The sequence below is a fragment of the Aulonocara sp. 'chitande type north' Nkhata Bay genome, linkage group LG19 (assembly GCF_057382095.1).
Source record: "Aulonocara sp. 'chitande type north' Nkhata Bay isolate Kocher_YH1m ecotype deep benthic linkage group LG19, A_spYH_male_GT1.1, whole genome shotgun sequence".
NCBI classification, from domain to species: Eukaryota; Metazoa; Chordata; class Actinopteri; order Cichliformes; family Cichlidae; genus Aulonocara; species Aulonocara sp. 'chitande type north' Nkhata Bay.
In genome coordinates, this window is record NC_141362.1 from 23,054,490 (window position 1) to 23,067,288 (window position 12,799).

At 38.0% G+C, this 12,799-nt stretch overlaps 1 protein-coding gene across 2 annotated transcripts; it reads left to right on the forward strand.

Annotated features, from left to right (window-relative positions):
• Positions 1-4,382: 4,382 nt before the first annotated feature.
• Positions 4,383-12,578, forward strand: LOC147307023 (receptor expression-enhancing protein 5). Of its 2 annotated transcripts, none has more exons than XM_086275296.1 (6): positions 4,383-4,568; positions 4,665-4,797; positions 8,798-8,891; positions 10,894-11,032; positions 11,526-11,716; positions 11,919-12,578. In XM_086275296.1, exons 2-6 carry the CDS (start codon positions 4,683-4,685, stop codon positions 11,923-11,925), a joined length of 546 nt encoding a protein of 181 aa, XP_086131422.1. In that variant the 5' UTR covers positions 4,383-4,568; positions 4,665-4,682; the 3' UTR covers positions 11,926-12,578. The 2 variants fall into 2 exon arrangements, with proteins under 2 accessions (XP_086131422.1, XP_086131421.1); XM_086275295.1 differs by having other exon boundaries at positions 4,398-4,568; positions 11,526-11,694.
• The last annotated feature ends 221 nt before the right edge of the window (positions 12,579-12,799 follow it).

A 12,799-nucleotide genomic window follows, 5' to 3' on the forward strand; every position in this document is an offset into this window, starting at 1 on the left:
GAAATAGATGGAAACCATTTGAAAGAAATGATGAAGATGAAGACGGAGACAAAGATCAGGAACAGCAATTTCAAATGAAATTTTTGTAACCATGTTGGACTATATTTTTGCACATGCAATGAAAACCCATATGAACAGAATTCAAAAAAGCACTGGCCATTTTATTAAGTACACTGGATGCCACAGCATAACACAAATCTCTCAAGACACAATGATGGCAGCTACTCACTGTATTTAGGCACGTAGTCATGTTCAAGATGATCTGCTGAACTTCAAACTGAGCAGCAGTTAAATCAGGTGATTTAAGTGACTTTGAATTTGACACAGTTGTTTGTGCCAGCTGTTTGTTCTGTTTCCCACAAAGAAATTTCTAGGGTTTACAGACAATCATCTTATGATCTGAAAAAGAGAAAATGCCCAAGGAAGGCAGTATCAATGTGTTTGTTTTCTTTATTTGCATGTTTTTTTGGGAGTTTTTTTGATACCAGAGTTCAAAGGAGAATAGGATAGGAAAGCAACAATAATTCAAATAATCATTCATTACAACTAAGTAATGCGGAAGCGAACCTTCAAACCTTGAACCAGATAGACTGCAGCAGTGGAAGGCCACACAGGATGCATCTCCTGTCAGGTAAGAACAGGAAACAAACTATAATTCACCAAAACTAAACAAAATAGGATTGGAAAATGTTTGCTGGTATAATAAGTCTCGATTTCTCCTGTGATATTCGGATAGTTTGGTCAGAATTTGACATACACACATGAAAGCACAGTTCCACACTGGCTTGTATCAACAGTTCAACCAGTGCCAGTGATGTACAATAATGATACGAGTGATATTTTCTTGGCATATGTTGGTCCCCACATCTTTATTATTTTTGTAGAACTGAAACAAGCAGAGTTCGGAAAGACCTGTGTTACAATTTGTGAAAACTGTTCTTTTATTTACATTTTGTGAAGTATTTGAAATGGTGTGTAATGAATCTGTTATTATTTTTGGCTGGTTATTTGTATTATCTAATGACTGTTTTACAGTTTCTCACTTAAAGCAGTTCTCAAAAGTGTAATGCAGATTTTTAAGCTCCTCATTCAAATTTCCTCTTCAGTCACATCCCAAAGTTGCTCTACTCGACTGAGATGTGATGACTGAAGGTATCATGAAGTACTGTGTGCCAGGCAGTGGACCCAAATGCAGGACTCGCCCGACAGACTTTATTAGCTGGCAAATGGCAGACTTAATAAAGAGCTAGGTCTTCTGCTGCTGTAGCCCATCTGTGCCATGTGCGTTCATAGGTCTTCTTTTGCATACCTTGTTTGTAACAAATGCCTATTTGAGGTGCTGTTGCCTTCCTATCAGGTCAAGGTACTCATTCTCCAATGACCATGAGATGAACAAGGTATTTTCACCCGTTACCGCTCACTGACACTTTCTGTTTTTCAGACCATTCTCTGTATTGGATTAACGAGCAGTTTAGAAAGATCTGAGTTATATGTCCTGAACAATATTTGTTTTGTACTTTGGTTGTTTGCTGTAAGGTTTTGTCTACTCAGATTGCTGTGACTCACCTTGTAAACACACAGAAATCCATGGGTGAGGTGGTTTTTGTTACACAAATGTAAAGCTGCGAGGCTGCAGGCAGTGGCTACTTCCACTGTTACAATAATTATTTTCTTTTATAAAAAACACGACTGGTTTTTATTATATAAAAGTTTCAAACGCTTTTTAAAAGTTTTCTTTCACTTCAACAGCTTATTGCAGGTTTTTAATATATCTTGGTTGCCAACATTGAAATCACAAGATTTCAATGTTGCATAAACACCCTTTTTCCTAAGAATCAAGACCTGCCTAGACAAGTACACTCTACATACAACTTTTATTGTCATAAGCTACTGGAATCAAGAGTCAACACTGAGATATTAAAGTTGTTCTCAATCACTTTGGTGTAATTCTCACATCAGGAGCATCACTCTTACTGTTCTTAATGCAGTTTTAAAAACCGTTAAGGCATTTTAACTGACTCATCCTTGCAAAAGGCTAGTACATCACTTCATCTCTGTGATTACTGAATAAAAACCTTGAAATGACACAATTATGCAACTATATGCATCAGAAAACACACAAAAAAAATATACAAACTGAGAACATAGCACCAATTACTGTGTAGTCCAGTAAAGTCATGCTAGCAAGATTCAGCAACCACTTTATTAGGTACAACAGAGTACTTCGAGCTGAGAGGGAAACAGTGACCACTTGTTATAAACAAGGTATGCAAAAGAGCATCTCTGAACTAAAAACACATCAGACCTTGATGCAGATGGGCTACAGCGTCAGATGACCACACTGGGTGTCACTCCTCTCAGCTAAGAACTTTAAACTGAGGCTACATTTTTCACAGAAATTGCGCAGTAGGAGACTGGGCGGGGGGCTGTATTCAAATGACCTCCCCAATCACCAGATCTCAGTCCAGAAGAGCACCTTTGCCACGTGGTCAAAGTTTGAATGAAAACGTGAGCGCAACTGTGTGATGTTATCATGCCAATATGAAGAAAAATCTCTAAGGAATGTTTCCAGCACCTTTTTGAATCTAATTCACAAAGAATTAAGGCAATGCTGAAGGCAAAAAGCGGTCCAGCCCAGCATTACCAAGATGTACCTAATAAATTGTTTGAAGAGTGCACATCTATGTAATATATGCTTATGTGTAATTAACATTCCTTTAATGTGCACTGGTGACACAAGAGTATGTGTTTCTTTTTGTTTCAATAAAACCTCTTCTGAGAAAATGTGTTTGTATTTGCTTTCAGTTGAAGGGCAACTTCACTGCTACCACTGACAGTGACTGGCCTTACTCTTTCTTACATTGCAAGAACTTTTTATACATACAGCTTTTTAGTATATTCTGGTTAGCAACAGAGAGACGTTTTCTGATAGAAATGTAAACACCTCATGCAGATTTCCCAGGTTTTTCTTAAAAATTCTTACCTGCCTGGACAAGTGTACTGTCCAAACAACAGTTAAAGTCATAGGCCGCTACGATCGAGAATTAGTACGTTTATTAGCAGTGTTGGGGAGTAACGGAATACATGTATCGCCGTTACGTATTTAAAATACAAAATATGAGTAACTGTACTCCGTTACAGTTACCGTTTAAAAAGGTGGTATTTAGAATACAGTTACTTTGTTGAAATAAATGGATTACACAGCGGTATTTTTCCTGTTTCATGTTGTGGCGGGTCAGGACTGTTTGGGTTTTGTTTGACAGCTGTGATGTTCTGTTGTTCCAGGAGGCAGCGTTACGGTTACCATGGTTACAGGGTGACGCTTGCCCTCTCTGCGACTGTGTGTTTCCTGGGTGAGAGAGGCCTTTTTGTTGTTGTTGTTGTTGTTGTTGTTGTTGTTGTTGTTGTGCTAAGCTAATAGGCAGAATGCTACAGGCATAGCCCTAAAGAATGTGGGCAGTGTAGTCCGTGCTGCAGGGAGAATGGACTGCCATACCCGTTATGTGTCTGTGAGAAAAAGGAGAGTGGAAAAGTAGAGCTGTCATTGAGCAGAAACGGGAGCTGGAACCATGTAAATATAATAATAACCACTGCAGCCAAAAAGAGTGCCTGACGAGCCCAGTTGTAAGTAAGCTATTAAGACTCGACTGTACACCGTGTTTGTGTTTTCCTCCGAAACAATAAGTTCCGTTGGAGCAGCCTTTCAACGCCTCTCTCTGTCTCTCGCTAGCAAAGTTGACCCAGACAACAAGGTAAAGCTAGTTTTCAGCTATGAGCCGGACACAAACCTGACATATTAGCCAGAGGTCCCTTTACTACGGTTCGGAGCCGCGGACCTTAAGTAATAGTAATAAATCACACAGCAATAGTACAGTCATGTAGTTGTAAAAAGCATGATAATATATTAAGTAATCCAAAGTATTCAGAATACGTTTCTCTCATTGAGTAACGTAACGGAATACGTTACAAAATACATTTTGGGGCATGTATTTTGTAATCTGTAGTGGAATACATTTTAAAAGTAACCTTCCCAACACTGTTTATTAGTGTGCATAGATACACACTGATAAAACTTAGTAAACAGTCAAGCCTTGTAAGTCAAATATTAAATTCATCCGGTGTAACTGCAGAAGTGGATGTGTGGGGAAATTAAAGCATTTTAAGGATGATAGCGGCTCAACAGACTTCTTTTTTTTATTAGTAAAATTAACATTTAAACAAAATGCACCATATATTACACATTCAGAGAATAAACATTCCTTACATATTAGCAACTTTCATACATAGGAAAAAGAAAATATAAAGATGGGGTCACATAATTTAACAGATTATTAACTCACTAACGGCCCAACAGACTAGCAATGTTTCCTGGACCTCCAAATGACTGAGCTTCTTCAAACGTGGGCAGCACAAACCGTTTATTTCATCAACTGTAGCGGCCAGCTTTTGTCAGTCGAGCTTTGTGATTGGTCAGACACATCCAGGCCCCTCCCCTCTGCCACCACAGCCCGGTGGAGTCATCGGACACCCTCACAGCGGCAAGTTTTTGGGCAAGTTATCAAGCAAAGGTTAGTAAGTAAACCGCCCGTTTTCTTGTAAACTCCTCGAATTTGGGGTCATGTAACATTTGTTTTGTCTTCTGTACGGTTTTGTTTCGGTCGCAGGCTCGGGAAGGCCCGAAAATGAGTCACTTTAAGGAGCGCTTCGTGACTCTGCTCCATGAGAAGAACTTTGTGACTGATCAGTTGGCAACACTGGAGCAAAAAACGGGAGTGAAGAGAGAGTATATCGCCTTGGGTATGTTAACAGCTCACGAGAATAAACGAACAGCTAGCTACACAAATGTACTTTAAAACACTGGAGGTGTTTATTAACTTTTGCTTAGGAGTTACCCCTCTCCTCCAATACTTGGCACAATATTCGTGTTAAACAAGTATGCCAACGTTAGCTTTTTAGCTGGTAAGCTGTCACTCAAACGGAAACTGGCACACAGTTGTGGTTGCAGTGTTCGTGAGTAGTAGATGTTTCATATCCTCCCTCTCTCTGTTAGCTTGCTCATTTTATTTCTCTCTCATGCAAGAATACCAAAGTTCATCCAGCTCAGGCCCTAATGCTTCACTACTGCGTTTGACCTGGTTTAAAAGTACAAACACACACACACCTATATGTACACACACAAATCTATTTCGAAGCGTTGCTGCTGAATGAACTGCTTCTAATATTTGAGATCCACCACCAGCTGATCTCAGGGGTATTTTTATCATGTCCTGAAATATCCAGGGTCAGAAATGGAGGGAGATTCTAGGGTGACTGGTTATACAGCTGCAAACAGATCCACTCCTTTATTGCAAACAGCGCCCCATACTCCTTAGCAGTTTTGTTTTGACGCTACTTTGTAGTCAGTTTGCACAGTTAAAGTCAATAAATGTCAGACACCTCAGGCAAGGTTGTGCTTAGGATGCCACTCAGCTACAGGAAACACCAGGGTGACCTACATTCAAACTCACTGTCTTTACTCTCAATTGATCAAAAACGGTTGTCTGTTCATGGCAGAACAATGGCATGCCTTCAGGATAACCAATTTCAAGGTCGCAAAGGATGAGAATCTTTAGTACTGTATGTGAAGTGCGTTGTTTGAATACTACATACTAAAACCTGAATACAGGCAAAGATAAGAAGTTCTAACAAACAGTACTCCAACATAAGTAAAAATACAAAGATGACTTTAAAAAAGTACATTTGGTGACTAATGTTGATAATTGAAGGTTTAAAAATCTCTATCACCAATATTTCATCAGCAGATTTATTTTTATGTAACAAATACTACATATTTTGGGAAGGATCCTTCAAAAGAACTATGGCTTTTATATATGTGTATACACAAAACAAAACATGTCATACTTTTTCATTAATGTAAAAAAAAAAAAAAATTAGACGCAACATTTCAGATCTATACACACGTGTAGCATAGAAAAGCCAAACGTTGCAATCAAATGAGATATTAAGCACAAGCTTTTTTTGTAGACTTTTTTGGGTTCTACTGGAAGTGGTTAAGCATTAAACACGTGCCAGTAAGCCTTAGTAAGAACCATGTTGGGCATGCCTGCTGTTGTTGTATGGGCTTATATTTTCATATATATATATACATATATGTGTGTGTGTGCAAAAAGCCAGTAGTATAAGTAAGGCGATTTTGTACTCAACTTGATGTTGAACACCGTCTATCTCAAGTACTTCAGAATGATTCCAGTTACACAGTTGCTCTCAAAAGATTGATAAAACAACCGCTTGCACAGACAGTTGCTGTCAGTCAGTCTTTCTGTTTTAGATCTACATGCAAGTACATCCATGTTTTGTTTTGTTTTCCCACACCCTCCAGCAGACTGAATTGCAAAACAAATACTCTGGACTGTATGTAAACACTTCTACCTGTCTCTACCCTATAATTAATTAATAGAACCGTACAGAGCAGCCAAATTATACCATGCCCTGTCCTGTTTGCAGAAATATCTGCTTAGCATCTGGCCAATTTGTAAGTGCCGTTATAATGCTTACTTGATATTACGTCCACATTTTGGGGTAAAAATGTGTTGTACACTGAAAAACACTTGAGTACAATAAATTCTTTTCTGATTGCTCACTTTAATGTACTGGACTTCACTTTGATCTGAGCTAGTTCAAGAACCAAGCTTTGCAACTGTGTGCTGTTTAGCTGAGAGACATCTCAAGTTCATGCTGACTCCTGCAACACTCTGAAGTGTGAATACTAATGTGCTGACTGGAGTAGAGATGCCTCAAGTCAGCTGTGTGCAGCCAGTTGACTGGGTGTTAGTAGTTGTGCATAAACGTCACATTTTTAAAGTCAACTTCCACCCCTCACCCACTGTACTCATAACAATGGGTCTTTGTCATCATTTGAAATTAAGTCAAACTGGATTTTTAGCTGACCTTCAAAAATTATGTAAAAAAGACTTTTGAGTCATTCATCACAAGATCACACATCTATGTAATGACTTCTGTGCACATTTTCAGTTGTTCCACAACAAAGATGTTAATGAATATAGATACACAATCATGGTCTAAGAGAAATCCATGAGTTTCTTTGTCCTATTATTTACTGCTATAATAAAAATCAAACAGTTGTGGTTTCATTATTTATCCAGTTTCTTAACTACTACATTTCAGGGTTATGAAGTAATGACTCTATGTAAGCTGTCAAAATCTAGTGGGGAAAAAAAGCATTTTCTTTATTGATGGCACATTGGTTTGAAAATTACCATATGCTGTTAGTGCTTTGTGCTGCAGCTGGTGTGTTTATTTACACTGGCCATTGTCTGTAACCTAGCCTGGGGTCTTCGCTGTCAACCGGTTCTTCCAGTTTGGTCTTCATTAGGGAGAGAGAGAGAGACAGGGCGTGAGCTGGATAGGCTGGGATCAGCACAGATATTTGTATATGAGCTGTGACAAACAAATGAGATGTAAAGAGCAGGCAATGGTTACAACAGGATCATATGCTTTTAGTGCTTTTGATAATGTATGACCTTTTATATTAGCTGAATTTAAATGAACAGTTGAGTTTTGCATAAATTTTAATAGTATATTGAAGTACTGACATCTACAGTACCTTGGAGATTACACAATATTTGTTTTTGTTCTGTTTTACATCAACTCGCAACGGAGTCACCTTAGTTACATTTTATACTGACTCTCTGTGTGTTAATCAACTCTGCATTGCTGGAAACTCCACCTGCCTCTGAAAGCTACCACCCGTTCATCCCCGCAGAGATCCGTAGCAGGGATATAGTATTATTAATGTATTTAGTAAGCAGTAACTGGGCTACAAGCAGTGTCCCAATATTCCTCGTTTGTTTTCTTGACAATTTTGTGGTAGCAAATATTTTTATGATTAAAAATATTGCAAGTGCACATATAAATATGTTACAGGGATGAGAGGTGACCCCACTTGGCTTGTTTTTTCAGGTTTACATGAATAGAGTTCCTACGAAATTTTGATAAGATGTTATTTAAAACTCAGTGTTAAAAAAGCTGAAGAAATATTATTGGGAAAATCTTGAGTATGTGACAGAAATTGGTAGGTAAACCTTTGCATGCTAAACTGTAGTGTGTATCTGCTGTTTGTTAATTGAATTCAAAGTTACCAGTTGGCAGTTCTGTAGTATTTCTGGTTTTTCAGTTACATGTTTATTATCTTTATTCATGGCTATATCATGCCTTAATGCTGTGTTCTAGACCATATTATATTATCCATATACCGTATTTACTTTTTAGCATGGCAGAGAGTAATTTCGTGCCAGTCAATAAATAAGGAACTTGAGTCATTTCCACTCAAAGTCAGTCTGTTTCCTTAGACACAAAGTATACACACTGAATTGGGAAGTCATGTTTTTAAGATAGTGATTGAATTGTAGTTTCACATACTACACACTATCATAAACATATTATTTTAAGTTGCATAAAACCTGTGGTGTTGTGGAGTCTATCATGCCTGAGGTGTGTAGGCTTGAAGTTTATACTTTCATGTGGCTTAATGAGCTTTGAAATGTATTTTAAAAAAATCCACTCTTGTTTTGGCTGCATTAATATCAGTGTTTGGTGTGTGTTCAGTGCTCCTCCTGATCCTGGTACTGTGTTTTCCTCATATCCTGCTGTGAGACACACAGTAATGTAGCTTGACATTAGAAGTGTTTGTAAAGTAACTGGATAACCTCACACTCCCCTCCCTGTCGCGCCGTCTGCTCTCAGCTCACTGCCGCCTCTCGTGTTTCTCTCTCTGCAGGATTCCTGAGTTTTGTTGCGATATATCTTCTGTTTGGATATGGAGCCTCACTACTCTGCAACCTGATTGGATTTGTCTATCCAGCATATTTCTCGTATGTATGACATCTGTTCAAAAAAATGTCCACTCTAATATATGAACACTTCTTTTAGAATCCAAAGTTCAATGTCAGCCCAACCCAAGACTGCTATTACTAATACTAATTATGGCTTTTTCAAGGTAGTCAGTCTGATAATACCAGTTTATATCTGTGTTACTGATGTGTTTTAGTGGCATGCTGCATTGTTAATCATTAAATATCCTTGATAAGACTAGTGCTTTACCTGCCGTTACATGAAAAAAAGAACATGACAAAAGTCTATTTTGCCTCTTGTATTTAACAGACTTTTAGAGATTGCTGACCATTTCCTATTCTTTCAGTGTTATTATGAAAAGTGTTACACCCCAGCCCAGGGAAAACTGGCATGCAACATAAGAAAAAGAAAAATAAGGAGAAATGCCCCCACACTCCCTGCTCTCAAGGAAAAATGGCTTCTCACGCCTACTAAGCTGCTGCAGTGAGAAAAAGTATCGACAACTATTTACATCTATATACGACAACTATTTACAACACGGGGGAGATCGCGACCTTGACAAACTGAAACACAGGGCTTAAATTTTTATTTAGAAAAGCATTTGATTAATTTCTTCTTATGCTGTTTTTATAGTTTTATTGTTTTACATTGTTTTATTTACTGTTATATTGTTTTTATATTCCCATTTTCTGTGTCGTAAAGCACTTTGTGATTTTTATCTGTGAAAAGCGCTATATAAATAAATTTTACTTACTTACTTTTTACTTAAATACATAGAGGGAGCAATCAGGGAATGGACAACAGGAGGGAAACACAGCTGGGGCAAATCAGAACTGACGAGACAAGGAAGCGTAAACTGAACACACTGAGATAAGACAGACCTTCAAAGTAAAACAGGAAACACATAACAGTCACGCCTACAACAAAACACTGACAACATCGAATCGTAACATTTCCCCCCACCCAAAAATCAAACATTTAAACCCCAAATGAAATGTTTGATTCATGACCAGCGCATAAGGCACCGGTTGCTGTTCTGCAGGCGACGCTGATGGCTGGGTTAGATTAAATCAGTGTAAACATGCATTGCTTGCATCCTTGTGTCTATGTTGAAGCATGTATGGGGCATTGTAATTTCTTTACTTCTTACTGGCTGTAAAATTAGGTTTTTCTATCTGATTTTCTTTCCTACAGGATTGTTTCTTTGTGTAACTGAAGCTCAATAAGACAATAATGCGGGAAAAGAAAAAGCTTTACTAAAAAAGGCTACATTGGAAAATAGGTTTGTCTAACTTTGCTAAAGAATTTATTTTTACATAGAAGAATTTTGGTGTGGGATGATACGGTGGGCAGTAACTCATTCAGTGTACATATTGGCATAAATTCTGATATTCATACTGTTGACCAACTTTCAGCTTACCAAATCACATCATGCATGTCCCCATGAGACCACCTGTACTACAGCCACAAATGTTTGTAGAAACTAACAGAGCTGCATGTAAGAACGTAAATGTCTGATGGAGTTCACTCACATGTGCTGTACCAATGTACCTGCACATGTGATGTGACAATAAAAGTGATTTGATTTGATTTGATTTGAGTTAAACAGTCTTTATCAGCTCTCTAATACAAAGTGATGTGCAGTGATTTGCACTGATGGGAGAGAAGCACAGATAATAGTTGAATTTGTGGTTTTCAAGTGGTCATCGTATGTACCTTCTGCTTCTGGCAGCATTCTGGACTAAATGAAGCTGCTTCCAGTAGTGAATTCATCTCCAGCTCTGTGTTTGGGAAAGGGCAACTTGAGACAGTGTCTCTAAATGTTTTGGGGTTTTTTCCCCTATAGTTCATGTAGCTTTGCAGAATATTGACCCTCTCCTTTCGTGAATTTCTTGTTGTACAGTGCTGCTAATTGTCACATTCGCATAATATCATCTTATCAGGTTTAGAGTTTAGACTTTTAATGTTAATGTACCATGGATGTCATGACCTCATCAGTCTCTTGTTCTCCTCTCCATTCAGTATTAAGGCCATCGAGAGCAATATTAAGGAGGATGACACACAGTGGCTCACCTACTGGGTTGTTTACGGACTCTTCAGCGTTGTTGAGTTCTTCTCTGACATCTTCCTCTTCTGGTTCCCCTTTTACTATGCTGGCAAGGTAGGCTGACATTTTAATATGGTTTTTGTGGTTATATTGGACATTATCACTGTATGCAGCTGACACTGGCCCAAGTCTGCTCACACTGTCATGCCATAGATAGTCATACTGTCTTGAATTACATAAGGGCAGATGGCTTTTCTTTTACAGTAGCCAACACCACCCTCTTGTGGATATTTTGTGTAACTGCTAAATAAAGACTGCACTATGCAGAAATGCTTTTACCAAAAAAAATAATAACAATAATAATATGACATCATGGAAACAAAAAGCCACCATACTGATGAAACACTGTGGTCTTATTGTTATGACGATTTTGGCTCACCTTCATTAAAACACTATGTTTATATTGAAAACCTTAATCCCAGTATACATTTGTTGATTGAACTTCAATCAACAAATGTATAACCCTTCATTATCATTTCATTATATTATATTCATAAAATGTATAGCTCTCCCTTTTATTATAACAGAAAATTTGCTCTTTTTACAGTGTTTGTTCCTCATATGGTGTATGGCTCCAGTAACGTGGAACGGCTCCGAAATCCTGTACAAGCGCGTGATCAGACCATTTTTTCTGAAACACCAGGCCACCATGGAGAGTATGGTCAGCGATCTGAGTGCCAAGGCTAAGAACATAACTGAGACCGTCACAAAGGAGGGTGAGCCCTTCACAGTGTACATGCAAGTACAGCCACGTTTATACTCTGCATGTATCGCAGCAACACATTAATACACCAGACAAACTTGTGCATGACCACACAGTTTCACACTGTCAGAATATATCCTCATATACAGCAGTCTTATATTTTTCATGTATTTTCTATAAAATATTATTGGTTTTTTTTTTCTGTTCTGTTTTGTCCTTCCCTGTATTTTTCATCAGCTGTTAACCGGGCCCTCAACCACGAAAAGGACCAGTAAGAAACATGGGAAAGCTGAGTGACAGGAAATATGTGATTTCACTATTGGATTGTCCTACTCCTCCTTCTATGACACTCTGGTGACTGGTTTCCATCCTCTCTTCACATCATGGAAGTGTCACACTTCTAAAATAAATAAAGCCGTTTTTACTTCTACATCAGTTTACTCCTGTTGGTACTGCTAAGGCAATCGGTGAAACTGTGACCTGTTTTGTGAGCTTTTCTTTTTGTTTGTTTTAGTGTGACAAAATATGTTAACATAAAAGAAAAATACAGTTTTATACCTTCAAGTACTCTGTGGGCATGTCGGCAGTGTTGTCTAACTGAGCCACTAGTGACAGAAAACCAAGGTTGAATAACAGTATAGTTATAAAAGCAGGTTACCCTAAGATGTGTTCTTTTTTTTCTCTCTTTTTTTTAAAAATTCACAATCAAAACTGGAACACTTGGGTTATTGATGTCTTCTTGCTTTTACAAGCTTTATTTTTGTTTGTGCAAAGCAGAATTTAAAGCTTGTTATGAAGGTTCTCAGTCTTTAACTTGACTTCTATGTTTTTTGATGTCTTAATTTATCACCTTGTAATGATGAAGCAATAAAACTGGACCCCTGCGTCTGTCTTTACTATCTGTTTCTTTGAGAATCCCTTTTCCAATCACTTCACATAGTGCCAAATGGGATTTTATTTGTTCTGGATTGCAACATTCACGCAACAGTGAATTTTATTTTATTTTATTTTTTTAGCAGAGGTAGTGAATCGAGGAAATTGTGCCACTGGATCTGTACCCGGTGAGGATTTTGGTCTTTACAGCAGTATATATCTTTTTTTAATATAGAATTTTATCT